The 27,052-nt window shown below is 40.9% G+C and overlaps 1 protein-coding gene across 2 annotated transcripts; it reads left to right on the plus strand.

Moving 5' to 3' along the window:
* The first annotated feature begins 676 nt into the window (after window positions 1-676).
* Window positions 677-26,799, plus strand: PIP4P2 (phosphatidylinositol-4,5-bisphosphate 4-phosphatase 2). 2 transcript variants are annotated; one of them, XM_030012286.2, is made up of 7 exons: window positions 677-1,186; window positions 7,288-7,433; window positions 8,846-8,952; window positions 10,711-10,834; window positions 16,630-16,682; window positions 23,960-24,050; window positions 25,219-26,799. In XM_030012286.2, exons 1-7 carry the CDS (start codon window positions 1,081-1,083, stop codon window positions 25,360-25,362), a joined length of 771 nt encoding a protein of 256 aa, XP_029868146.1. In that variant the 5' UTR covers window positions 677-1,080; the 3' UTR covers window positions 25,363-26,799. The 2 variants fall into 2 exon arrangements, with proteins under 2 accessions (XP_029868146.1, XP_029868145.1); XM_030012285.2 differs by having other exon boundaries at window positions 679-1,186; window positions 7,285-7,433.
* The last annotated feature ends 253 nt before the right edge of the window (window positions 26,800-27,052 follow it).

The following is a 27,052-nucleotide window of genomic DNA, read 5'->3' on the forward strand; positions in this document are numbered from 1 at the left end:
GGGATTCCGGGTGGCACTTGGCAGTCACGTCTGCTTGTGTACAAAGTAACTGCTTATCTTCTGGTATTACCACAGCCTGGCAATCTCTGACCTATGGACAATGGAAGGACACGACACACGGGTGACAAACATCTGTCTTATCTCAATACAGGCTGAAAAATTCATCAGGGAAGGCTATTCTCCCTCTTTGCCGGAGACTTCCAGATGGTGCCCGAGCGGGCTGCCTTAGCAGAAGGAAATTAAGTCCTTGCGTCCTCAGAGAGCTCAGTGACACTAGGGGAGAGTCTTCTCGGTTGAGCAGCAGATTTGATAACATGTAGGTTTCTCTCCTGACGTTTAGAGGGGCCTTAAAGGTTGCCACCATTTTCACACCTCGGTGGGTACCGCCTCAGTCGAGTCCCTCACTGCCCATCTGCATCCTCAGACTCCTGGAAAAGGCGAGTGGTAGCAGTTAAACCACCTACAGCACTTCCTGGGTATTGATATTTATAACCACAGCGTTTCAGAAAAAAAACCACGAAAAAAACCCAAAAACCCCAAATCAACACCACTTTTTTGGGGGGACAAATTTATTTAAAAAAGAAGGTTGTTAACGTTTCTCCGCCAGACACCTTCCTGCAGAACCTGCCCTGGATTTACCGCTCCCGGCTACGGCCACCGCTGACGGGCCGGGGGTCTTCCCGGCCTTATTTTTTGGGTCTCCCCCCGCTGGGGGCTCGCCGGGGGAGGCGGGAGCCCGCGGACCCTCCTGCGGCGGCACTGCGGCTGCCGGCAGGCCGCGGGGAGGCTCCCCGGCCCGGGAAGCCCCGGCCCGCCGCAGCGGCACTCCCCGCTCCGCTCCGCCGGAGGAAGCTCGGCCCTCCCCGGCCTGCCCCGCTCATTAGCCCGTGACGGGGGGACGGAGGGAGGCAGGCCCGGCCAGCCCAGCCCCCGCCCCGCCGTCCCTCCTCCCCGCCCCGCTCCCATTCATTCCCAGCCCCTTCCTCTGCGCTCCTTTCCCTTCCCCGGCGCTGCCGGCCCGGCCGCCTCCCCGCCCTCCCCGAGAGCCCGGCAGCGGGAAGGGCCCTTCGCGCCGCAGCCATGGCCGCCGAGGGGGTGGACGAGCGCTCCCCACTGCTCTCCGCGCCCGGCTCCGGCAGCGTCACCCCCACCGCGCCGCCCTATCTGCCGGACAGCAGCCCCCGAGGTAAGCCGCCCGCCGCCGAGCCGCCGCCCCCGGCGCTGTGCCGGGCCGGGGAGCGTGGGGGACACACACGGGTGCCGGCCCGGGCGCCGCGGGGCTGGCGGCGGGGCGGGGCGGGCAGGCCCGGAGGGGCTCGGCGCGGCCCTCGGGGCGGGGGGGGGAGCGGGCCCCTGCGCCCGCGGGTTGGGAGGGGGACACGGGGACGGGACGCGGCGCCTCCGCCCGGTCGCGGCGGCGCGGGGGCTGCCCCCGCCTTTGTCGGCGGGCGAAGGTACCGCCGCGGCGGGGCCGGGGGTGACGGAGGGGCCGGGCCGGGAGCCGCCGGCGCGGGGGAAGCCCTCGCCCTGCCCCGGCGGCGGAGGACGAGCTGGGGCACAACAGGTAACGCCGCGGAGGGCCGGGTAGGCCGTGCTCCGCGCCGCGCTCCGGCGTGAACTCTTCAGAAGGGGGGGGGGGGGATAAAAAAAAAAAAAAATAATTGTTTGCAGTGGCAGAACGAGCCCGAACCGGTCTGCTTATTGTAACTCGCTCGCATGTCGGAGCTTGCAAGGTAATTGTTGGACTTCGGTTCCCCCGCTAATTAGGAGGAGGATTAAGTAAAAGATCCTTAGCTGTGCACAGCTGAACTCGGCGCAGCGAGCTGCAGGGAGGCAGCTGGGAGAGGTGTAACGCAGACGCGTCGAAGCAGAATACAGTACGCGCATCTCCGTTTCGTCTCCGGTGCCGGCCGAGGGGCGTTCGGCAGGAGATGCCTCCTGGTCCGCCCCTGCTCTGGCAGCCAAATTTGAATAACGAAGGGGCTCTGTGCAGTGCGGTAGTTGAAGTCCAAAACCACTAGGCTGTCCTTGCAAACGCATTTCAAGGCCATAGCTGCTTTTGGCTTTGTTTTTGAAGCGAGTCAGATACTGTGGTTACAAATCCGGAATCGTGGCTTAACAATATGGTGTTAACTTTCCTGCGCAGACTTAGGAAAATCATCTTGTTGATCAATACTGAATATTTAGTAAGTAGGTGAAAAAAATTTTACTTTGAAAATATAAATCAGGAGGTTTACAAAATACATTAATAGATTCCCCCCCCCCCCAGTTAAACATTTTAGAGCAGAAAGCGAGGGGGGAGAAAGCTGAAGGAATCAAGACTAAATGAGATTAGTGTAGCTTTGCTAGCAGTAGCCTTTAAAATGTAAGATTACAGTCCTGATCTCACTGGCTCCAGTGTGTTGGCCCTTTCTTAAGGGTTTTTATGTAATTGTATAGATTTATGACATATGTATGTAACTAGAGTGCTGTGAGTGAGCATCTGTCTGTTTTGAATAATATTTAAACTTGTGGAAAGCTAGTCCTCTTTGCCTTGATAGGAAAATGTATTTCAGTTAGTGCTGTAGCTGGTGTTGATTCTTTACTTTCATTTGAATTGCACGAATGAGTATTGGCCTGAAAAACAGCAGAGGTTAGGTTTTGGGTTTGGTGGTTTGTTTTTTTTTTTTTTTCAATCAAATTGTGTAGGATTGGTATCATCCCTTAAGTTTTGTAGTTTAAAAAAAATCCAGAAATCCACCTTAGTTTAAATTCTGGTATTCAATGTTTTTATTCTTAGTAGTCCTTATCCTGTAACTATTACTTTTGCGTATACTTCAATCTGTTTTTAAGAAGGTCTCTATAGACTTAAAAAAGTAATGAAAATGCATTAGAACAGTGACTCTTGCTTGAACTCAGAGTAAGACTCATGACCTGGAAACAAGTTGGACCCCAAATGCTCCTTTCAGTCAGTAGCTGTGTCCTGCCGTGCCTTCAGTCCATGCCTGTAACTTGTGTTAACGAGCTTGGCACTGGTGGTGGGGTATGGTGCCTGAGACAAGTGGCTTGTTCCCAAAAATGAGGAGGGACCATAGAGCTGTCTTAAATGTCAAACATTTCTTCAGAAGTTGAAGATCTCTTGTTTGATCAGTCCACGAGCAAGCATACTAGGTAGCACTTAAAACTGCTCTACAAAACTTATAAAAAGATATCTGCAGAACAAAATTTTGCGGAGCTGTGACATAGACCCTGTAGCTGTAGTTTCCTTGCTCTGTAAGTTATCCTTAGTGAAAGGATCTATGCAAGGTAAACCGCCTTTTCAGTCTTTATCCCTCTTCCCAGTGCAAATCTAGACATAGAGGGAAGAAGCGTTCTCATGGGGCGATGGGGTTTGCTTCCAAACCCCTTTCTGCAGAGCTTCCTTGCTTAACATCACCTGACTGGTATGGAGTGGCAGAGGAAGGAGGAAGAAGTCCTTTGCCCTCCAAACTACCACCTGAATGTACAATAATAGATTTATCCCTGTAATTATCTGTGGTGCCCAATATGTCATCCTGAGCTTTAAATTAGAGAGGCCATGGTTTGAAAGTAGCCTCCTCTTCTCTTGTTGGGCTGCAGCTGAGACCCAGCCGACCCTTTTCAGTGTAAACTGGTGGGTGGTTGATTCCTGGTAATGGCTCAGTGTTTGTTTGTAAGGATGGAAGTAAGAAAGAAAAATCTTTTCAATGTGGATGCGGGGCACGGTATTTAAGAAACTTTTCACATAGAGGGTGGGACCATCACCTCTGCTCCCTGTAGTAAGGCTATTCAGTGCTTTTTTTTCTTTTTTCTTTTTTTTTTTTTTTTTTTTTTTTTTTTCCCCCAGGCTTTCTCAGGTCTTAACTACCTGTCTCTGACAGATCACCAATTCTTTTTCCCTTACCCACCCCTTCCCAGGTCAGGATAAAGTGGGTTTTTTTGGGTTGTTTTTTTTTTTTTGTTTGGGTTTTTTTTTTGGTAATCAAATAAACAAAACAAATCCCAAAACAAACTCATTTCTGTTTGACCCAGGTAAGCTGCAAGTGGTTCCCTGTGGTTTCTGCCCTTCGAATACCAAGGGAGGAAAGTGCACAAGCACGACAAGGAATTTCTAAGGTTGAATATGTAATATCTTCCACTGCATCTCTGTCCTGTGGAGCTGAGGAGGGAGTTGTAGGTTAGAGTCAGATGTACTGCATGGTAGGCACTCTGGTAATTTTGCTGAACTAATTACTGTTGGATTTTTTTTTGTTAAAGAAAAACTGATAATATAGCTGTAAACCAGTATGTCAGCAGCAGGAGATTCAGTATCTCATTAAATGTGTCCTGAAACCTCTGGTGTGTACGTGAAACTTGCCTACCATCCAGTCACATGCAACATGATGGACCTTTATGAACTGGTTTTAGATGTTATAGTTAGCCTGAAATTCAAGCTGTCAAAAAAAAGTCATTCCAAAGTATGTTAAAGTGCTTTGAAACCTTCTTATTAAGGGATAATGAGCAGCGAACTCTGAGACAATGGCTTTATTTTCCTTTTCACTTCTACCCCCAATAGTTTCTTTAAACTGAATTTTGGTGGCTTTTGCTGGTTTGTTTTTTGGAGCTCTTCCAAGTGCACTTTTTCTTTAAGCATGAAGGTTGCAGTGCCAAGATACCTCTGGCTTTCTGCTCCATAGCAAGTGTTATTTGCTGCAGTACCACTCTGAAAAGCAGCCATTATTCGCTTGCTATCTGAAATTTGCTGAGCCAGCAGGACAGGAACAGCAAGGCTGCTTACCTGGAAGCTGAGCAGCTCCAGTATGAGGCTGGAGAAGTGGCTGGCAGTGTCTGTAGGTGCTCGCACACCTCATCTAGCCAACTTGCAAAATCCTGAGTTGTCACTTACAAGTAGGGTATAGAATGTTATAGATGTCTAGAAGGGTATAGTTGTCAGTTCTTAAAGTATTCCAGGATTGTGGAAAGCTGAAAGGCTGGGGTGTGCATGTTTGTCTTTTTGCTTCCTAGTACCCTTTAAGATACTGTGTGCCTTACCTTAGTACAGCTGCCCTGTGCCCAGCTGTTAAGGGTTGAGAAGTTGCACTTTAAATGGAGAGGACAAAGCAAAAAAGTTCTGTAACATGAGTGTTGCTTTTCAGAAAAGCAGCCTCAAAGCTGGGATTGAACTGTAGGGGTGTCTTGACAGAGTTTGGCGTTCAGTCTGCTGGACGTGCCTTTTGTTTTATGGCTACCTATTCTCCTAGCCAGAAAGCGCATCAGCTGCTGGCTGCAGGAGCAGTTAAGCAGCCTGCTTACGGCCAAAACCCCCTTGCAGTAGCCTTGACTTTGCCACTCACAGCTAAGACACAGCTGTTCCCATCATCCAAATCTCAAACCTGGTTTCTGCAGTGTCTAGTAGGCTTAAGATTGTTTCCAATTGCCAAAGTGTGTGTGTGGCTTGGGGTTTTCTCTTGTGTGTGTTTGTTTTGTTTGTTAGTATCTTGTAACATCTCCTCTCTTGCATGTGGCAGTCTTGTACTGAAAATAGGGTATCACAGTACTGCAAAATATTGGTGCTGTTAAATTTTTGACTGGATGCTGTATTTTCTCAGAATGTAAATACTCAGAAAGAGAAAAAAATCAGAACAACGCTCTTAAGTTACCTGATGTTTCTTAAGGATGTTGGTTTCTGCAACTGGTGTATCAAAAGCTGAAGGTGTTCACTTGCGCAAGTAACAGAGCATCAGTTTGTATGATTACTTCAGAACTGCATTGTGGTGTATAAGTTAATTTTGTTTCTTGTCTGAAATAATTCAAGTATGTTGGATGGGATTCTGAGACCGTGAAGGTGTCTACCTTCCTTCCGCTGCCTCTGAGTTAAAATCAAGTGTGGGTCCGGATTGTTTGTAGGCCAAGTAGCAAAGAGAGAGAGCACTGAACGGCAATGCTACTTCAAAGCTTTGTGATGATTTTTGGATCTGAAGGGCAGACAGGGTTTCTTGCATCCCTCCAGCTTATGACATTCACTTTAAAACACAGTGAAGGAGTGATGAGTGCTTTCTTATGGGCTTAAATTTAATACTTGGGCTTGTCAGCTTTGATAGCAGCCGATGATTTCCCTTGCCACCCCCCAGCAGATACTATGCTGTTCAGTGCTGTTTGTAAACTGAAAGTAGGCTGATATCCCATTGCTTCTCTGAAGATTTTATTGGCTGCTTGGATATAATTATGAAATAATTTACTGAAGTCCAAGGCTGCAGAGTAATTCAAACTATTAGTATAAAAAAGTTAACTATGAACTACTAAATGTGCCCATTCCTTATTTGCTTACCTGAAGAGCCCTGAACTTCTCGATGAAAGAAAAGCCGGTGCTATTACATGCCAAATAATTGTGGTAATAAGCTTGTGAGAGGTTGCTGTGTTGAATTGTTTTCATTCCATGGATTCTTAAGCAAACCAAGAAGGATCTTGAGCGTTTCCTCCCTGGTTTGTCAGGGGCTCAGGACTGGCAAAGCTGAAATCTGCTCCTCCATGGGGGCCTGAGGCCACTTTATTCTCCCTTGTGTTAGCCTGTCCTAAGTGACTAAAGACCTCCTTGTGCATCTGTGCTTTGGCTCTTGGACAACAAAAATCTCTGGAACCCTTAAAAGCAGAAGCTCTTAGGGTTCAGTTCATCTTTTTTTTCTTCCAGATAGCATAAATTTGCTGTTGTTGCACTCAAAAAAGAAGCACTTCATGCCACTTCCCATCTAAGATCTGTTTCCTTAACAGGACTTTTCTGTATTTTTACCTGTAGTATTTGGTACTATATGAGAAACACTTGTCTATGTTTCAGTCTCTCCAGATGTTTGTAAATGCTGGTTATGGCTCTTCTGTCTACTTGTGTCTTGTTTTATCTTCTTTGTTTTTTTCTTCAGAAGCCAGTCTCTGGTTGCTACTAATCTGTGGTGGGTTTGGGGTTTGTTTGGGGGTTTTTCCCCCCTTTTCTAAAGACTAAAAAGCTGGTTTGAAAATAAAGTTGCATAGATGAGCCTTTTGTCTGATCTGTTTTTCTGGGGTGATTTACGGTGTGTTTGTGTTGCTAGTATGCTTTATGTACAACTACAGTTGATGTTTGTGTACACAGAAGTTGTGGGGAAGGGGAAAGCAAACAGGTTTGTCTTGTGTTTATACTAATCATTAACTTTGATTTTTATTTTTTTTAATATTTTTTTCTTTTTTGAGGCTGTGACTGTTAGAGACTATTTTTGCTGATGGTGGTTTAGGATCCCCAGTTTGGTTTTTCAACTGAGATTTCCTCATCTCTTGCAGCAGAGCTTCCTCCTCCGTATACTGCCATTGCAAGTCCAGATGCCAGCGGTGTTCCTGTAATAAACTGCCGTGTGTGCCAGTCGCTAATCAATTTGGATGGCAAGCTACACCAACATGTTGTTAAGTGCACAGTTTGCAATGAAGCTACGGTAAAATGGATTTTTAGCGTTTTCTTTTTGTGGAGGGAAGTGGGGGGAGGTTGAAGTATGTTGTTGGTAGAATTTGTGTCCTCACTGACAAAGGGTGAGTCCCTTCCTGCCAGCCCTGCAAAGGACCTGTCAGCACAGCTGACTGCTAGTGTAGCTAGCGTGCAAGTGCAAGGGTTGCTGGCACAAGGATGGTCATAAGCTGTTAAGAATAAATCTTTGTGCTGTTGAGCTGGCTGCACAGGATGTTTCCTTCTGAGGAGGACAAAAAGCAAAGATGTTGTTTAAGTAATTACTCTTCTGTAAAGAAGGGTGAAACTGGTTTTGGTGGGATGAAGAGAAATGAAGAATTATTTTAAGAGTGGAAGAAACAAAGTAACTAACCCACACCTTTCGCTGGATGTATGCTTTCCTCCTGCAATAGTATTTAGTCAATTTGTTAGCTTGCTAACAGACCACAACAGAATGATTTTGAAATGCATAAATTGTAGGTTCTTTTCCAGTGATCACAGACCTTTTTGTTCCTCCTCCCCTTTTCTTAATTCAAGTCTTCAGTATTTGGCCTCATGCTTCTATTGTTTTTCCTTCCTTCCAGTTTTAGTTTCAGGACCTGATACTGTAGCACTCCACAGCTACTGGGGGCATTTGCATGAAAAACACTGGATTGGATTTATTTTATGAAAAGAACTTTAAACGATGTCCAGAAAACAGGAAGCCTTAAAACTGTAGGAAAACTTTTTTTTTTTTTCACTTAGAGAGTAGAGAACCTGCCATTAATACTTAATTTCCCTGCCAATATATAATGTTTTGAGCCAAACAAAGTATCTTGCATTTTTTGATTGGCTGTATAAAGGGGACCCAGAAACTTGACTCCCAGATTGGAGAAGGATAATTTCAGTACAGTTTAAAATAAGATTACAGTTCAGTAATGTCTACAAATTCTCTTAGTGACTGAGAACCAGACTGTGATTCTTTCACTGTCGAATAAAGCCATTGTACCAGGCGAGGAGACTTGTTTGATGTTTTCACTGTTTTTAAAAAAATATACTACTACTGAAGCTCACATTTAAAAAAAAAAAAAAAAAAAAAAAAACAACACAAAAAACTCCACAAAAAACCCAACTAAACTGAAGTCTTGAATTCTTCATTGCTAAAATATGAATGTTTTTTCCATTAGTTTGCAGAATCTCTCATTTGTTCTAGTGAGGAAACTTGCACTTCTTCCTCTGGGAAGAGAGAGAAACTTCTAATTTTGTCTTGACTCTCAGGTTTCCTCTGTAAGAGGAACTGTATTTCTCTGTTAGCAAGAACTTGTCACTGAAGTCATTCTGCTTTGTCATACTGTTATGAGGAAAAAAGTGAATTGCTATGACTTCTGATGTGTGTTCCCTGGTGGGTTTTTTTTGTTTGTTTAGCCAATCAAAAACCCTCCTTCAGGGAAGAAGTATGTTAGATGTCAATGTAACTGTCTCCTTATCTGTAAGGATACGTCTCGGAAAATAGGCTGTCCAAGACCAAACTGGTAAGAATAAAAAACTGTAAGTGCCTTGAGATAGTTTTCTTTAAAGCAATGGTGTTCTTTGTGTTGAGTATTTAAAACTAAAAGAGGTTCAAGCCTGGGCCTCTGTACGTGGACACTTACAGAGCATTATTGAATTACTGTAGAGACAGGTTGTACTAGTGTCAATTTTGAATTTTTTTTTTTTCCTAAGATTAAAGAGGAAAAAATTTTTTTTATTTAGTGGTAGTCTGAAATGTGTGTTTCCCATTTTAGCTACTTCATAAAGAAAAAATGGTATAAAGAACAATGGAGAAGAAAATCACTTGTTTCTGGGACTTAACATTCATAATTTATTGCAAACTTAATTACTGTAAACAAACAGGTTGGTGACTGTGCCTAGTTCAGAGTGGGGACTTTAGAATGAAATGGTAGACACAGCAGTAGATTGGCTTCAGTCCTGTCCTGAGTTTTCTATCTCCTCTCAGTTTTCAACTTTAATTTACACATTTGTTATAAAAGAAACAAGCGTGATTGCCGTAGTGAGCATTCTTACTGGTGGGCTTAGGGTGGTAAAGATCCCACAGAGGTAGGAGTAATTTGATTGTAAGTGGTGCAGCTCTAACAAGAGGAATTGAGATGAAGGCTAGGTCTGCGGATACATGAATGGGAACTCTACCGCACCAAGTGCCTTCGTCACCAGTCTGTTGGCTATTCTGGTTTTGAAACATAGTTTGAGACTTGAGGGGACTTTTTGTTTTTTTAACTAATGCAGCATTGGGGAAAACTTCAAAACATTCCAAATATTTTCTGAAAGTGAAAAGATGTTCATGGGATACTTCAGTTGTAATACATCATATAGTTGGTAACAAAGCTGAATCGGAACCTCCCTAATTTTATTAAAATACTTTCAAAAGTATGTATCCTGGCAGTTTCCCTAAGATAGCCTATGTATTTGTCTTACTAGAAGATGAGCAAAATTGGGATACTTTGAAGGAGGGAGTTGGGAGTATACCCTAAATGGAAGGCTCCAGATTGAAGGGAGGCCATCCAGAATACAATTTTGGTTGTATATGGAGAGAGATGCAGTGCAAGTTAAATAATGCTTTAATTTTTCCCTTCACTTTTTTCGTGCTAGGAAGTCTGATCCTCATTCTGCTTTGAGTTGGTTAATTTGGGTACTATAATTTTGAATGGACAAATTGTATAATTAAACTGGAAACACATTGAACATAAAAGCAAATACTACAAACAGTTTTTTTAAAGTAAATTGATTGCATTTAGTCAACCTGGGATAGTTTTCTTTTTTAGTTCACTCAGTTTGAATGGAATTTTTACTGTACAAATGTGGATATGCTGCTTATATTGACACAGTTGTCAGTAGTGTGGGAAGGAGGAGTATGTGACTTGGGAAGGAGAACTAGGTTATGGAAGAGTCCATACTCTTTCTACATGTTTCACATGGGTATGTACATTCCAAGTCATGGGCTTGCTCAGCCTGGGTATTAAGATTTCATTTTCCTGAGGAGTGCTTCTGCCATATGATGGCAAGTCTTTGATCTCTACAGGGTTCTGGCTGATCTTATAGTGAAAGAGAATGTTTTCAAAACTGAAAAGGAAAACACTTTGGAGAGAGACCAAAACTGGGTGCATCATTTGTTTAAAAGCAGATTATGGTTTAAAAGTGTAAAATATTCAGTAGTGACTGAGCTAATTGCTTAAACGCATCGTCCTTCTCTTTTGCTAGCTTAATTACATGTACATCTAATGTTCTTAACACAGTAGACGCATCATTACTCTTGGTCCAGTAATGCTGATCCCAGAAGAGCAGCCAGCTCAGCCTGCCTTGCCAGTTCAACCAGACGGAACTAGAGTGGTATGTGGGCACTGTGGAAATACGTTCCTTGTAAGTAAAGCGCCAGATTCTCCTTCTCACCTCACTGTGCTGTCCCTCAAGCTATTTGTCGTAAGCACTTTTAAGAGCATATTGCCTCACTCTATGGCATCGTTGAGGAACTAAAGCTTCTTCTGTGCTCATATTGCTATGGATGTATGGTCTGTATTTGCTTATCTTTACACGTTTCAGGAAAACTCTTAACAGTCTTTCTGTGCATGCATGCATAAAGCCCAAAGTCAGTCTTACTGCTTAGTGATGTGAGAGTGGATGGTGCTGGAAAAGGAAGTTATGCTTCCAGGTTCTGTTTAGGCTTGCAATGATGGTTATGTTCTGCAGTGGCTAAGAGACCAGTTCTGCCATTGCCGTGTGCACCCCTGAAAGCTGTTTGTTACAGCACTTGCCATTAGAGTATCTGTCAGTTGTTATGGAACTGGAGATTTTGGTTTATATGTGAGGCTGACAGTTGATCCCATTTTTGGAGTGGAAGAATGCAAGAATACTCTTTTGCTGTTGAACTGTTTGCAGCCTTTTACATGGATAAGGGGTTGCCATACTTGAATTTTGATTTAGGAAGAGTCTCTGCAATACATACCAGTAAGTTAGCTTTAGCTTCATCAACGAGTGGTGCTAGAATGTTTGTCAGGTTTGTGAGTTATGGCAAATGCCGGAGATGGCTGGTACAGCTGAAGGACCTGCATAGTCACCAGAGTGGTGTTAGGTTCCTGAAACAAAGGAGCGTAAGATATGTAAAGGCCAGAGAATACTCAAGGGCATTTTGTGAAAGGAAAAAGGAAGCATAGGGGATGGCACTCTGTGTTGGCTTGTATCAGCAGTGAGAGAAGGGTTTGCTTGTGATGGGCTCTATAATGGAATAGACTTGTTCCTTCACATCTTTACTTTGTGTATATGGATCGGTGAGGTGCACAGTAATGGCTTAACTACTATAGTAGATGATGAATGCAGGGAGCAGGAGATGGCTCTTATGCTTTTGGTTGTTTTTTTGTTTTTTTTTTACAGGGGATCTAGGGATTTGATTATGAATCTACAAGTAATGTAGTATCTGAGAAACCATTAAGAGACATGCTTGAGAAATAGTCTATCTACTAATTCTGCCTATATATTTAAAAAACCATGTATTCCTATTATAATCTTTGCTGAAGAACAGTAGTCTGTAACTGGAGATAGCTGGAGTGGGTTTTCTGTTTGCTTTTTTTTAAATGCAAGTCTACATGTGACCTTAACTAGTAAGAACATTGTATGCAATATAGAATAATGTTACTAACAGAAAACTGCTGGATCTACGGAAGAAGGCTGTCTCAAGTACATATTCTAAACCAGGAATCTTTTATTAAAGGTTGCCTCTTCTTTTAGCTTTTTTTTTTAAATATAGTAGCATGTTGCAAACTGTTAAGTACCTGCATGAACACTGTAGTTTGATAGAGAGTCGTAATTTGATTTTGTAATGCAATTATGTTTTCTAGCACAGCTTTGAAACTGCACAGGCAAAAGCAGCACTGTAGAGGAGTTATGGTACTAAGTTTAAAGTGGTCTCTTAACAGGCCATCTCTACTATGTGATTTTATTTTATTTTATTTTATTTTTAATTAGGGAGCGTCAGCGTTATGGAGTAAAATTTTCATTGCTAAGTTATTGGCCTATCTTTGGGGGCTTTCGTAAGGATGGAAGTTTTATTTATCTTTATCTCCTATTTACTTTCTGTAAATGCAGCCCAAATGAATTCTGTAGTTCACACTATGAACTTCTTCAGGTGAACATAAGGAAAAAAAAAAAAGCTATACCCATAAAGGCTGGTTTTGCCCATAACTACTACTGCCTTAAAAGACTAAGTTTTCTAATTTAGATTTGTGCATGTGACTTCAGATCTGATGGTTGCTTTAGGGAACTGCATCGTTTTTAATTCCCATAGTCCTATCTGCCAGTAAGACCAATTTACCACTTCACAGTACACTGAAAAGAAACCCTTAAAACCATTAGAAATTTGAAGATTGTATTCTTTTATGATGAGTTATCAAGAAACAAACCCTTTTTTCTCACTTTACACAGCTTTCCCAACACTCTTTTGCTTCTGCCTTTTTCTGTTACTAAGTTTGAGATTCTGCAAATAAATTTTTTTAGTTAAGAAAAATCAGAAAATTTGGGGGGTTTGAGAGTGAGCAGAGAAGCAAAAAAATAGAAGTGCTTTAGCCAGCCTGGAAACTCAGGGTATTTCTGCCCTTTGAGATCTCCACATTGTAAAGCAAATATGCAATGCTAGATGCATCTCTGAGCAACTTGGTAAGGTATCTCCTTGACTTTACATGGCAGTTAAAAAAAAAAAAAAAAAAAAAAAATTAGACAAGCAAAGCTAGAATCCCTGGGGTGGAAAAGTCAAATTGTCAGTTGCTTGTTCTGTGCTCTTTTAAGAGTGTCAACTTGTTCACCACCTTCCCAAGAATAATTTTTTTTTTTTTTTTTTTTTTTTTTTTTGCTTCCCCTCCACATGAAAGCATAAGTATGGGCTGTGCTTTCCCTGCCTTTGCACGTGGGGGGGGGGGTGTTCATAAATTATTAGAAGCATGCTCCATGCTATGGAGTGCCTTGAAGTTTTTCTGTTTCAGCTGGGAGAATGACTTAGTACTGAAGTGATACTGTAGCTGAACTATCACTAGTTACTCACATTTTGTTCATCAGATTATTTTTTTCCTTGGGTAACCTGATAGGGGTCTTTTCTGTGTTAAGGTTTCCACTGTTTTTAGCAGATTTGGAGTTCAGACAAGCGGAAAAAGGGGTAGAATAGAAAAGGAGGGCAGGATGAAGGTTTAACTGTCTTGCTAAATCGCAGTCTGATCCAGTTTGGGCTTTTTAAGAGCTTCTGGACTTGGGCTGTGGCTGTTACCTGTTTCTGTCAGCAGTAAGTCATTCCCCACAACCCCTCTCCCAGGGGCCTCTGCCTGTGATGATTTGTGGCTGTCGGAGGCTGAGTTGCCTTTGGAAATGGTGGTGGGCAAGGGAGGGCTGTCCCTGTGTTGTCTCCCCCTCTGCCATCCTCCTGCTACCATCCTGCTTTCAGAGAGACCTCAAGGACAAGAAGCCAGGAGCAAGCTATGGAAGCCACAGGCTGTAGGCTAAGCACTGTGGTTTGTCAGTTGTGCTCTCTCAATTTTATTTTTTTAAAAGTAATCAAATATGAGAAGTATTTCTTCTAAAATAATTCAGTAGAAAACCCTTTAAATTCTTTAGAAAACTAAGAAATGTTTTAATCCACAGAAGTATTTTGCTTTCCCAAAGGACCTGGGGGGAGCAGAGGGAAAGCTTTTTTTGGCAGAGCACCTGTATGTAGGGATGTGTGTGTACATATGTATATATGTCTCTTTTTTTTTTTTTTTTTTTCCCCTCTGTCATGTATTGGACACATTGAGAACTATTTTAGGCTCAGAAGGAAGAAAGTTTGACATATTCTTCTAGTAAATCCCTTGATGGATGTCTGGTTTTGTCCACTGTTGAAACATTTAAGAGCTCTCTGAAATCCTCATCTGTGTTTCAGTACATCTAACCAGGGATTTGGGCTATTGTTTATTGTATTGTTTCAATGGGAAAAATACAGTTTGTATTGTCAGCAGGGAGCTAAATTTCATGTAACTGTAGCCTCAAGTTTTCTTAACAACATGACTCAAGATTAGGTACTTTAAAGCTCTCTGGAATATGGGTAAAAATACCAGCTTTAAACATGATTTAAACTACTTGTTAAACCCACTAAACCTCCAAGAATTAGAATGTGTATGAAAATAACCTTTCCCTACTGTGCTAATGTGATCTGAATTCTTGTAGTTTGAATGTCTTGTCGCATTTTTGCTTTTTTTTTCTGCAAATATTTCCGGTATGTGCAGAAGGCATCATAACAGTTAGTGCTTCTCTTACTTCCATGTAACTCTCAATGAAAACAGGTCATCAATGCCTCTGTTTTTTCTGTCAATCTTTAGAGCCCAAGTGAGTTTCAGTTTGTATCCATTAATAATTAAGCCTAATAATCAGAAATCTTAAAATAAATAAAACTCTAGAAAGATCATTAATGAGTAACTTTGGATATGGAGTTGCCTAGCCTGGAATAAAACTAGTGTACAGGAGTGAAGTTGAATTACAAATACAAAAAATATAAGCCCTGGATTTAGATTTGCTTCTATTTCTGGAATTGCCATTTAAAAAGCTGAAACAACAGCTCTGAAGAGGCCTGTCTCCATCCTTGGTACTGACAACCGCACCTTATCCCAATTTTGCTGTGTAGAACTAAGCGAAACTGAATAGTTTTTGACAGGGATGCAGGCAAATAGCTAACTCGCTCCTCTGGCAGGAATGTGGAAGTAGAATTAATGCTCCTAAAATGCATTGCTCAGGTGGGGAGTATTACAGAAGCTTTCCTTTTATTAAGGAATAAAATACAACTGTGCTAAATCAGTTTGGCCAAGTCTTTGTAAACATATAAATTTTAAAGAACAACTATGTAACTGATATTGTAATTGGATACTTCAGAACCAGGAAAAAAATGATGGACGATTAGCCCCATTAGAGGTAAATAAAACTGAGGGAGACCTTCAAGAGGCAGGAAAAAGCACTCTAAATGCTACAGATCAGAACCTTGCTCACAGGAAAACCTGCTTATACTGGCAAGGCATTACAAGCCACATCCTCTTTCTTTGCGCATAAAATCATAAATTCATTCTCAGTGTTTAAATGGTGCTGTGCTGTAGCTGGGTCCTGTTTTCCATACAAGGATGGGCTCTGGTTTTGGTTTGTGTTTGTAGCAATTATAACAACACTATTCACTTCAGTAGACAGACTTCTGATTTCTCACAGAGATAAGGAGGATCCGAATGGAGGCATTGGTGGTCTGTGCTGTGGCTTCTTCCCCTGCTAGTAACTTGCAGTGTGACGTTTGCATAAATTAGGAGCAGAGGGGAGAGGAGAATTATATTTCACCAGGAAACTGTGCTAACTACCTCCAGTTGAGAAAGGCAGCAGAAGAGAGCTGTAATTACAATATAACTGCTTACAGAGTGAAGAACAATAATCTTACCCCTTGTTCAAAGCAAACATGTTTAAAATGCTTGTTTAATACTTCTATTATCACAGGATTAAATTTAACAAAACCTGCTGGTTTTAAATGAGTATATGACCGTGTATCCTCTGGTTGAGGTAGTTCTAGGCATTACCTTCACTAAGGCTGTTTCCCACATAGGTTTTAGTCTGTGCATGGAAGGTTATGACCATACCATGTATGGTTTTATATATCACCTTTTTAAAATATCATGTAAGTAGCCAATAGTGTTCTCTATTGATATAAAACTTATAAAGACATCTACTTTCTAAAATATTCTTTAGCTAATCTTTCTGTGCACACTTAGTTTTCACAAATGATGCGAGTGTTGGGGAAAGATGGGAAAATGCATCTATCTGTAATTGTGCCAAAGAAAACACATTTGTTTTGATTCAGGGTGTATTCATAGTCGTGGAAGTAAGAGAAAAAAACGGTATTAATATTACGATGTTGCTTATACTGCGCCTGTGGATGAAACCACATTACGTCAAGCGAATCTTATAATACTGAGGCAAGTCATGGGAAATGTTCACATGGAAATCCCAGTTCTATGTTGTCACTGACAAAAGGGCATCACATTTATGGAAGAAAGCAAGCAACAAGTCAAAGAAAGCCTGAGAAGCAAAATGTTTTCACAGTGACATTTGGCATGAAGTACAACAAACATTTTCTCAAGCCAGTTTTTCAACCTTTTTATTTTTTCTTTTTACAGTGGATGGAACTGAGGTTTAACACGCTAGCAAAATGCCCACACTGCAAAAAAATGTAAGTTCTCTGAAAGCAAGGTTACATAAATTAACTGTTAAATAAGTTGCCAGTGTTTCTTCTGTAAAAGTCTTTTGAGTAAAATCTGTCTGTTGTGCTGATTATTTTGCCGTGCTCATCTGAATTTCAAGGCTAAAGAGCACGTTACATGCACATGAATTCTCCACTCTTTATGTACAAATCGGTAACTTTGACAAATCTAACCTTCCAACTTGCATTTTGTTAAAATGCTCTGATTGAATTGCTAGAGGCAAAAAATAAGCTGCTAACAATAGACAGGAATGTGTTGCTAAAATTAACAACTTACATCCTTGAAATTTTACCACTTCATGCAGTTAATCAGATGTCATGTTTAAATGCAGAACTTCAAATTGCCTTATTGTAAAAGGAGGAAAGGAAATAATCTTGTCTTAATTTGAAGGAGGTTTTACTGATTTCATAAAACTCAACAACTAACTTGTGTTAAGCTTTTTAATGCATAGCTTGTTTAATGTTTATGAATTACTGTGGAATAACTTGTCTATTCATTTGTTATTACTTCAGTAAGAGGGAGAAAAATTAGAATACAAGAGCTGTAAAAGTTTTTTATGTTTTGGTTTTTGTTTGGGGCTTTTTGTTAAGTATTTGTTTGGCCTTTCTTATCTGAGGTCCAGAATGCTTAGTTTGAATTGTTAAAAGCTACACTACTAACATACTTTAAATTTGTTTGGAATCTCAACCACAGGGTGTGAAATAAGACTTAAAAATATTACTTCAGAGACCTTCTTGTCCTGCTGATTTATTTAAATATTTGTCTGTCTTTGATAGGCAAGTGCGACTTCCAGTTAAAGGAGCAAATGTGTTTTCCACTGGGAATGGAGAGCCACAGCTGTGTTGCATGTTGTAGGAAAACGATCAGGTCCCTTAGGAAGCAGAAGGCTTAGGATAAATGTGCTGTAGGTGTTGGCATGGCCTGGCCTTCAACAGCGATTGAAATCTTTTACTGGAGTATTTGATAGAGAAGTCAGTCTTGTGGTGTGTTTAACCTCAGGAGTGTAACTGATGGGGTGCGGAGTAGTGGATATGTTCTAGTTTGCTTCGGTCAAATAAACTCACGGTCTTGATGAGATGTTGCTTTGCAGGGGTGTTTTTACTGACTCTAATTGCATTCAGCCTTTTCAATCCTGGGGGGAGGGGCTGGTGTTTTTGTGGTTTGGTTTGTTTGTTTTTAAACTAATTGCAATTATGCTTTATATTTTATCATGTCTGAAAAACTGAACATGACCCAGCAATGTGTGCGTGCAGCCCAGAAAGCCAACGGTATCCTGGGCTGCATCAAAAGAAGTGTGGCCAGCAGGTCAAGGGAGGTGATTCTGTCCCTCTACTCTCATGAGACCCCAGCTGGAGTACTGCGTTCAGCTCTGGAGCCCCAACATAAGAAGGACATGGACCTGCTTGAGCAGGTCCAGAGGATGGCCACAAAGATGATCAGAGGGCTGGAGCACCTCTCCTAGGAGAATAGACTGAGAGAGTTGGGGTCGTTCAGCCTGGAGAAGAGATGGCTCTGCGGGCACCTTATAGCAGCCTTTCAATACTTAAAGGGGGCCTGCAGGAAGGATGGGGAGGGACTCTTTAACAAGCAGTGTAGTGATAGGACAAGGGGTAATGGTTTTAAACTGAAGAAGGGTAGATTTAGATTAGGTATTAGGAAGCAGTTCTTCACTGTGAGGGTGGTGAGGCACTGGAACAGGTTGCCCAGAGAGGTTGTAGCTGGCCCATCCCTGGAAGTGTTCAAGGCCAGGTTGGATGGGGCTCTGAGCAACCTGGTCTACTGGAAGGTGTCCCTGCCCATGGCACAGGAGGTGGAACTAGATGATCTTTAAGGTCCCTTCTAAACTAAACCATTCTATGACTCTATGTAACACTTGATAGCTGACCTCAGCTTTTTTCTTGACTCTCCTTAGGTACAAAATTATTTGCCATTTGGTTGTTTTTTTTTTTTTTGGGGGGGGGGTTTTAAGGTTAAACAAAAACCTCAACCCCAACAATAACAAAAAAAAAACCAACACTCCAAGCAACAGACTAAAAGTCATACGATGTGATCTTTTGGTTTGTCTTCTGTTGATTTATGTTGCTTGTATTTTAAAATCCAGCTGGAGTCTAAGGATTTCTTAGTATTTTTTTCTATAAAGTGCAAAGCATGTTATCTGTATGTAATAAAACCAGAGCATCTCTGCAGTGCAATTTGAGAAAATTACAGCTTGCGTGGCAACTGAATTGCAGAATACAAAACAAATTTTAACAAATAGGCATTTCTGTCCTTGGGCTGAGGATGCAAACTATGGAATGTTGTAATTTAGCTTTGAATGAATTGTTAGGTGTCTTCCTGCGTGTCATGGTTTAACGCCAGCCGGCAGCTCGGCCCCACACAGCCGCTTGCTCGCTCCCCCACAGTGGGACGGAGGAGAGAATCGGAAGGTAAAAGTGAAAAAAAACTCGTGGGTTGAGATAAAGATAGTGTGATAGGTAAAGCAAAAGCCATGCACACAAGCAAAGCAAAACAAGGAATTCATTCACCACTTCCCACGGGCAGGCAGGTGTTCAGCCATCTCCAGGAAAGCAGGGCTCCGTCACCTGTAACGGTTACTTGGGAGGACAAACACCATCACTCCGAACATCCCCCCCTTCCTTCTTCTTCCCCTAGTTTTATTGCTAGGATGATGTCATATGGTCTGGGATACCCCTCGGGTCAGTTGGGGTCAGCTGTCCCAGCTGTGTCCCCCCCAACTCCTTGTGCCCCCCCAGCCTCCTCGCTGGTGGGGTGGGGTGAGGAGCAGAAAAGGCCTTGGCTCTGGGTAAGCACTGCTCAGCAGTAACGAAAACATCCCTGTGTTATCAACGCTGTTTTCAGCACAAACCCAAAACAGCCCCATTATAGCTACTGTGAAGAAAATTAGCTGTATCCCAGCCAAAACCAGCACACCAGATTTGAGATGTGATGGTCAGGAGTTCTGCAATTCCAGCAGCATAAACATTCCTAATGTATGGATTTAGAGCACAGCATAGGTGAGGCAGAGCTTTGAGTCATGATGATGGAATCAATAACTGCAGTAACCTGCTGCTTTCTATCAGCCCTTTGTCAGAGGTCATCGTACCTGTAGCTGAGTAGTCAGAAGGGAATGTAGGGTTCTTTATTTCAGCTTATTAATGCAAAACTACTTTCATTAATAGCTGACTAGTTAGATGCAAAGCTATTCTTTCCTTCTGTTGACTCAGTTGATGATTGTCACTGAAAAAAGGACAGTGTAGACTGAGGCAAAAGGCACCTTGAATCACTGCAACAGTAGGTTTTTCAAGAAGACATTTGCTGAGACTTCTAGATTCTCAAATAATTTTCATGATTTTGTTTCAAACATTTGTTGTTTCTTGTTTGTTTTTTAATCCCATCTACCTGCTACCATTCTGGTCACAAATTTATTGTTTTGTGATATACTTTTTTGTTGACTGTGTCATCGTGTCCCTGCCCCCTCCTGAGTAACTTTTTTTGCAAAATAACTTGGGAAATATAGGACATAAGTTGTGATGTGGAGAATAAAATCACTTATTTGTTAAATGACCAAATCTCTTTAGAAATGGACTACAAACCTGGTCATGCCAGTATAGGTAAGGTATTTGCAGAAGCCCTACTGATGCATAGTGGTCTGCCTGACATGGGCCCTTAGTTGCACATTATCTACTGCATTGGGACAAGAAATGTAGGTAATGAGGAAATTGTTACAATATGGTTTTATTTTATAGCGTAGAGGATGATGCCTGGGAATGTGGGAGAAACTGTTTCTTTTTACTGTTTTAGTGTTCTTTTGTGTTTCAAAATACAAAAGACTAGATGCTATCAGCCTGTTTCCCAGAAGGGTGAGAGGTTTAAGGAAGGCTTCTGGTATTTTTCTCATTAAATGATGGAGAAGAAGCAGGAACTGGGTTTTTGGCTGCTGCTTTCTTTCCCAAGCTGTATATTAAGTAATCTAGAAATGTCAGGATCATGAATTCAGTTACTAGAAGGAGAATTGAATAGTACAAGTTTTTATTTCAGAATGCCAAATCTCTTCCCCACCCCCACCCGCCTCTTTAGAACCTACTTATTTTTGTTTTTAAGTTCTGACAAAATGATGGACCCTAATGAATTTATAACACTTTTGCCCCATAAAGTCTGCAGGACTTTTAGGAAGGAGAGAGATGTTGGAACCCTGTCACTACTGTGGAGGCTAGTTTCAGCAAGTGCTATTCACCTTCAAAATACTGGCATTTTGATCTTCCTCTAAAAAACCTTTCTAAAAGCATGCCTGAAATCCTGGCAATAATTCCTATTATTTGGAGCACAAGCAGACCCTGCATTCTTTCCTGTGCTACTCCTTTAATAGCCTCCTTCACTTGTGGCAGTTTTCCCCTCTTCTAATTACTGCCTGATGCTAAATTGGCTTTGGTGTCTTTTATATCTGCTGCCGCTGCCCAAAGGTCTGGCAGGTGCCTTTGCTTCCTTAGCAGCAGCTCAGAAAGAAAGAACTGCTGCCGTCTGCATAGCTCTGTGGTGAGTTCACCCTCATTAGTCCCACAATGGAAACAGCTGCTTCTGTGACTTAAAAATGTTCTTTTAACCCCAGTTTTAATATTTCTGAATGTGCCTGTTAAAGTTGCCACAGTTGGTAGGGTTTGGGTAGGGTTTCAGCTTTCTTTATTCAGAGTTAGTTTGGGGGGTTTTATGTTTAATTTGCGGGGGGGTAGAGGGAAACCTCACTATTTAGAGTGGCCTAGTGGCTAATATCACTGTTGGGAGATGAAAAATTATGATTTATTGGGATTGCTAAATATTCCCACGTCTGTTATATGACCATAGAAGCTTAATATATTTATTTAATCTTTGTTTTTTTGTGGAAAGAGAAAGACAGTTAAATTAAGACATTCTTTACATTCCCTTTTTGTGGTATTTGAGGTGATGGTTTCTACCCCAACCTTTCTTACTGGATAGGAGAGAACAGAGCTTGAGAGAAATATGGATGGGAAATACACACTGCACCTGCAATATTATGATTACAAAACCAAGACTGTAAGTCAGACAGCTCTGAAAGGGAAGGTCTCTTTCCCCAAATGAACTTTGTCTCAGTGTGAAATACACAGTGCAGTAAATATCATGCATGTTTTAGGTGTATTGAACATGACATTTCTACCAGCTTATCTTAAGGTATCCAGCTCTGTAACAGAATTAACTTTCTGAGTACGTAGCCAGGAAATCCTGCAAAGGAGGGAACCTAAGGTCAGTTTGGCAAGCTCAATGCTCATCAGTTCAGCTCTTTGGAGAAGTCTTCTCCCTGTCCCCTTTTATAAAACTCCTGTTTTGTTTGGTTTTTTCCCTCGTGTAACTTGGAATCAGACAACATACCCCTCTTCTAGAATGGCTGTAGAAGTATTTAGGGTGGCTTTTGGGGAGAGCGTGGTGGGGTGTGAGAGTGTGGTTAAGATACCAGTATTTCACCAACTGGGAATTCTCCTACCCTAATCACACCACCACCCCCCGCCAAATCCCATCCCTAATGTGTATGGTGAGGCTTTCATTAAGAAGTAATTTCCCCTGGGAAATTAATGAGCAGAACAGGTTTGGGACTTTCCCTTTTCTTCTGAAAATGTATAACAGATGGCTTGTGAGTGGTCAACTGTATTCAACCCTTGCCTTGCAAGATGAAGCTCAGCATGTTAGCTTGAGGACTGTGGTTTGGTTTTTGGTTGGGGTTTTTTTGGTTTTTTTTTTTCTTTCCTTGGAGCATTTTAGAAATTCCTTGTAAAGAAATAATATTGGAGTAAAGCTGCTTAAACCAATCTATTTGAAGGCTTTCTAAGATGAATGCTTAAAAAATTCTAGTCACATGCTAAGCATGAGGCCTTACTATGTGGTTAATTAACGGGAGCGAGAAATCTGGTCAGTCATATGACAGATGTACTACTTCAATAGTTCAGCAGTGTTTTCTTCTGTTATACATTTATCTTGAATATGCTGAACTATCATGAGATGAAAATTACTTTCCCTTGCATCTTTGAACACAGAGTACAGGCATCCCAGTATTTCCAAAGGCATGTTGATCTCCCAGAATGGGATGAAGTAACTAATGACAGCATGCTTCAGGATGCTTCAAAACTACCTCTAAGATAGATGGTACATATTTTTTGAAAGCACTTCTGCCTCTAGTCCTTTCAATGGACCTATGTGTTCACTGTGTTTCAATGGAATTAAATCATGTTTCTATTTTCCTCGTTAGTATAGCAGTATGTGATTACAAATGTGTGACTCAAGATGTATTTGCTAAACAACGCTGAGCTTCTGGAATAATTTTTCTAACCTGCAGTAAAGAATGTAATGTTTTATTTGCATTTTATATTCTGTTTGACTGAAGCACTGTAATAGCTTAACGTAGCAGGTAGAGACAAAGCTATCTGTCTTGGAGTTCATAGTCTAGATGATGAGTGACAGAACTTCCAGGGGATTTATTTACCGTGGTTGTCAGCAGTGATTTGTGCAGCTCATGTAACTTGTGATAGAACTCTAAAAGAAAATTGGAAAGTAAAAAGAACTTGTCATGTTTTTGAAGTTACTAATGCTGACTTAAACGCGTCTAAAGAATTTCAGTCTTTGGAAATGTTGAACATGAAAAAATTTTCATGTTTGTCACTAAAACGGTTTGGGTTTTTTAACTTCAAGAAATGGGGTAGAGTTTAGCTACTCAACAGTATTGAGTGAACTATTCCAGGAAATAGTGCAGGTCGTTACTGTTAATGACATTTAGGGGTGGTAGAAGTGATTTCTAGTTACTTAGATGCAGTGAATGTATTAAAGCCATGTATTGATGTATTAAAAGTCTAAAGGGCATCTTACAACCTACATAGAAGCTGCAAAGAAAACTTGGGTTTTGTAATCCAAAGGCTATTCAAGATAGTTCTCTGGGTGTACTGTGGATATAGGAGGTAGACACACTAAAGCTGTAGGTGTGGCACCACTCTCTTTGTTCTGAGCACCTAGATTTTTAGATACTAGATAATCTTCACCAATAGTTCCACTTTAAAACAAAGATGTGGACTCTGTCTTTTACTGCTTGGTATAATTCTAGACTTTGCCTACAACTTTATAAACTTAAGGTGATGTATGTGTATTGCCATTCTCTTCCCCTCCCCCCATTTAGACTGAACAGTTACTATTTATGTAGTTTGTTTGGGTTTTTTTTTTTAAATTTAAAATACCATTTATTTTCTAACAGTTCTTCTGTTGGAAGTGCACTGCCACGGAGACGCTGCTGCGCTTATATTACAATTGGAATGATATGCATCTTCATTGGAGTTGGATTAACTGTGAGTGATGTGCTATGATATACTTGCAACTGTGTGCGTGGGGGTGTGTGTGTACAAAGGAGCTCCCTTGGTTGACCAGCTCTTCTTTCCCCAGCATTTGAGTAAAACCTCCCAAGTTTGTGTAGGTTTTGTCACCTCTATTAAAACCAGGGACTTAATCATCTGAGTTAGCCAGAAAAATGAAATGTTCCTTAAAAAAATGTTCTGGCACTTTGAGAGTCTCCTCTTCCTGATGTTAAATTTGACTCTTCATCTCTCTAAAAACTTCAGTTTTATGAAAAATGGTTTTACTTCACTGTAGAAACACTGGAACATCTTGTTCTTGCTAGGGCTCTCAAAATGTCCAGGTTTCCAGAAATACATATTGCTCTATAGGCAGGAATATAAGTTGCACTGCAGTGGAGGGGAATAGGATTCCAGAAGTTAGAAACATGTATATGCCTTTATAATTTGTACAAGCTATACAGAGTAAAACCAGATAATAAGCTTTTATACAGTCTGAAGGCTCACGTTGTTGTTGCTCTATTACTTGGAAAACTGTCTGGCTTGCTTGGCTCTGAAGTATCTGGTACCGGTTACTAGAGTGAACTTTCTACCCGGCAGTACCAGAAAAGTACGTATGAGGAAATAACCTGCAGTTGAATTCATATGTGTGAGTCTCATTATACCTATAACTTGCATTATAACTTGAATAATTTTTTATTATTAAATAAAGCTTAAATGAATTATGAAGGATTTTCCAGTTTCCCTAATAAAAACAGTGACAGCCAGAAATAAAAACAGCGAGACAGATTTCTTTTTATATTATTTTTTTAACAACCTTACTGAGTTTGAAAATGATCAAAATGTTTCTCCATGAGCTGTGTCCAGAGGCTTGTATAGCTTCCATCCTTGGAGTTTTTTGGGACCCAGCTGGGTTAAAACCCTGAACAACTTGGTCTGACCTTAGAGTTGACCCTGCTTTGATTGGGAAGTTGGGGCTAGAAATGTCCCAATGTCCCTTCCAAGCTCAATTACCCTATGGTTGTGTAAAACTAAGCTAATAAAATATCTGATTTATCCTTAACAGAGTAAAAAAAGGTGCAAAATGCCGCTTCTTAATATAATTTGCTCTTCCCTGAAGAGCAGATAGTGCTGTATGTTTGATACTTTCATTTTCTCTTTTTAGGTTGGAACACAAGATTTCGCCAGGCGGTTTCACGCAACATATGTTTCTTGGGCTATTGCTTATCTCTTAGGTTTAATCTGCCTCATTCGAGCCTGCTATTGGGGAGCCATTAAAGTCAGTTATCCAGAGCACAGTTTTGCGTAGAGAAATTGTTAGATTATAGCAGATGAACATCTAGTAATTCTGGATATTACATCTTGGACACTTTTAAAACCTTTCCTGTAAGGATTCCATTCTGTTTAAAGTAGTTTTAAGACTGGGGGTCTCTAAGAACAAATGTTCATTGCACTACATAATATGCAAATAGTTTGTTTTGCTGCTAGATTCCCTAGCTCTGAATACTAAAGCTGTGTTTACATGTTCATAACTCTGTCTTTATAGGTGTTGAATTTTATTTCAACAGACAGTATTAAGTTTTACATTTCCTTTGTTATGTTAAAATCCGTCTGCCATTTTTCTAGACGATCAGTAAGAATTCAAAAGCAAGAGTGTTTATAAGTGTTTCTACAGTAGCTTCACATTTGTACTTAACATTTTAACTAAAATTATATTAAAGTGGCTTGCTTGAAAACCTAAGCAATAAGCATTTTGCTTGAACTGCTTACTGTATCTTTTGCCTAAGATCATAGTGACCTTATTCAGGAAATGAAGGTTATGAGTGTACTTCAAAAGACTGACACTGTTGCTAGAGAGACATTTGTAAACACTGTATGCTTTGAGATTTTTCAGGTAGAGAGATGCTATTTTGGTAGTCCAGTAAAATTTCCATTTATCCAGGATTGGATTTCAGTTAGGATAAATGATTTCTTCCCAAGGATCCTGGGACTTAGGTGTTTGGGTTTGGGTTTTTTTTGACTGGCAAATCCTAAAAGCCATGCTCGGATTATGGAACTTAACTCCGCTTATTCGTACAAGTTCCTTTACAGGGTCTAAGGGAAGCATTTCGTATGAGTTGTTTCATAATACTTCAGTGTCACGTAGGTGACAATAAGATGGTGATGGGTTGCCTCTTACTTTCCTCTGATCGTGTCAGGTTTTCCCTGTTTGGGAGAGTTATGCAGTGGTCACTGCAAAGGGAGACACTGTAAATTCACATTAACTGCTGTAATAAGAAAATGAGTAAACTATTACTTGGACCATTCCATCAAAGTACATCTAGTCAATTTAGCACTGACTTGCTAAGAGAATACGGAAACAGAAAGTTTTTTCTAATGATGTATTCACAAAGGATTGAGGGACCAGTTCTTGCACTGCCCATCTTTATAATTTTAAACAAGTTTTTGCTAAATTCGGAAGGAATGTCCTGAGTGATTTAGATGACTGTAGTAATTTAGATAATGGGGTCAGATGGGTAAATTAATGTGGATGTTTCAGGGATACATGTAATTTAAATTATCTATGTTCCTGCTAGGACAAAATGATATTCAGATAAGGATTTTGGAGCACAATAAATGTAAATGATCAAACTGTAAATGATCTGTCTTTGTATGATGCTAAATGTATAAAAGCAGTAGCTCAGGATTACAATGTACCTTTTACAAATAAACTAATAAAGAAATAAAGATTATTATTCAAACTTAATATATTTTGTTATTTATACATAAATAAAAATACCCAAGTGGAAGAGTTTCCTAGTATGATACAGGAACAACAAAGGTATTGTGCAGCAGAGGCGGGCTCTGCACTTTTGCCAAATGGCAGCCTCAGGAATGTGAGAGAGCAAGAACAAATTGCTGTTTTTTTTGATGTTTTGGGAAGAATGAGGAAGTAAATAAGGGATGAGACCACTGTTGGGATTATGTCTTCTTTAGTCAATGGCTTATTGAGGAAATAT

This window comes from Aquila chrysaetos, chromosome 4, assembly GCF_900496995.4.
Source record: "Aquila chrysaetos chrysaetos chromosome 4, bAquChr1.4, whole genome shotgun sequence".
Classification (NCBI taxonomy): Eukaryota; Metazoa; Chordata; class Aves; order Accipitriformes; family Accipitridae; genus Aquila; species Aquila chrysaetos.

What these genes read in the sequence shown, in the direction of transcription:
- PIP4P2 (XM_030012285.2), top strand. Translation starts at nt 1,081, where the DNA reads ATGGCCGCCGAGGGGGTGGACGAGCGCTCCCCACTGCTCTCCGCGCCC. An exon ending in CAGTTTGCAATGAAGCTACG is followed by an intron (nt 7,434 to 8,845) that starts GTAAAATGGATT and finishes TTGTTTGTTTAG; the next exon opens with CCAATCAAAAACCCTCCTTC. An exon ending in TGCCCACACTGCAAAAAAAT is followed by an intron (nt 16,683 to 23,959) that starts GTAAGTTCTCTG and finishes ATTTTCTAACAG; the next exon opens with TTCTTCTGTTGGAAGTGCAC.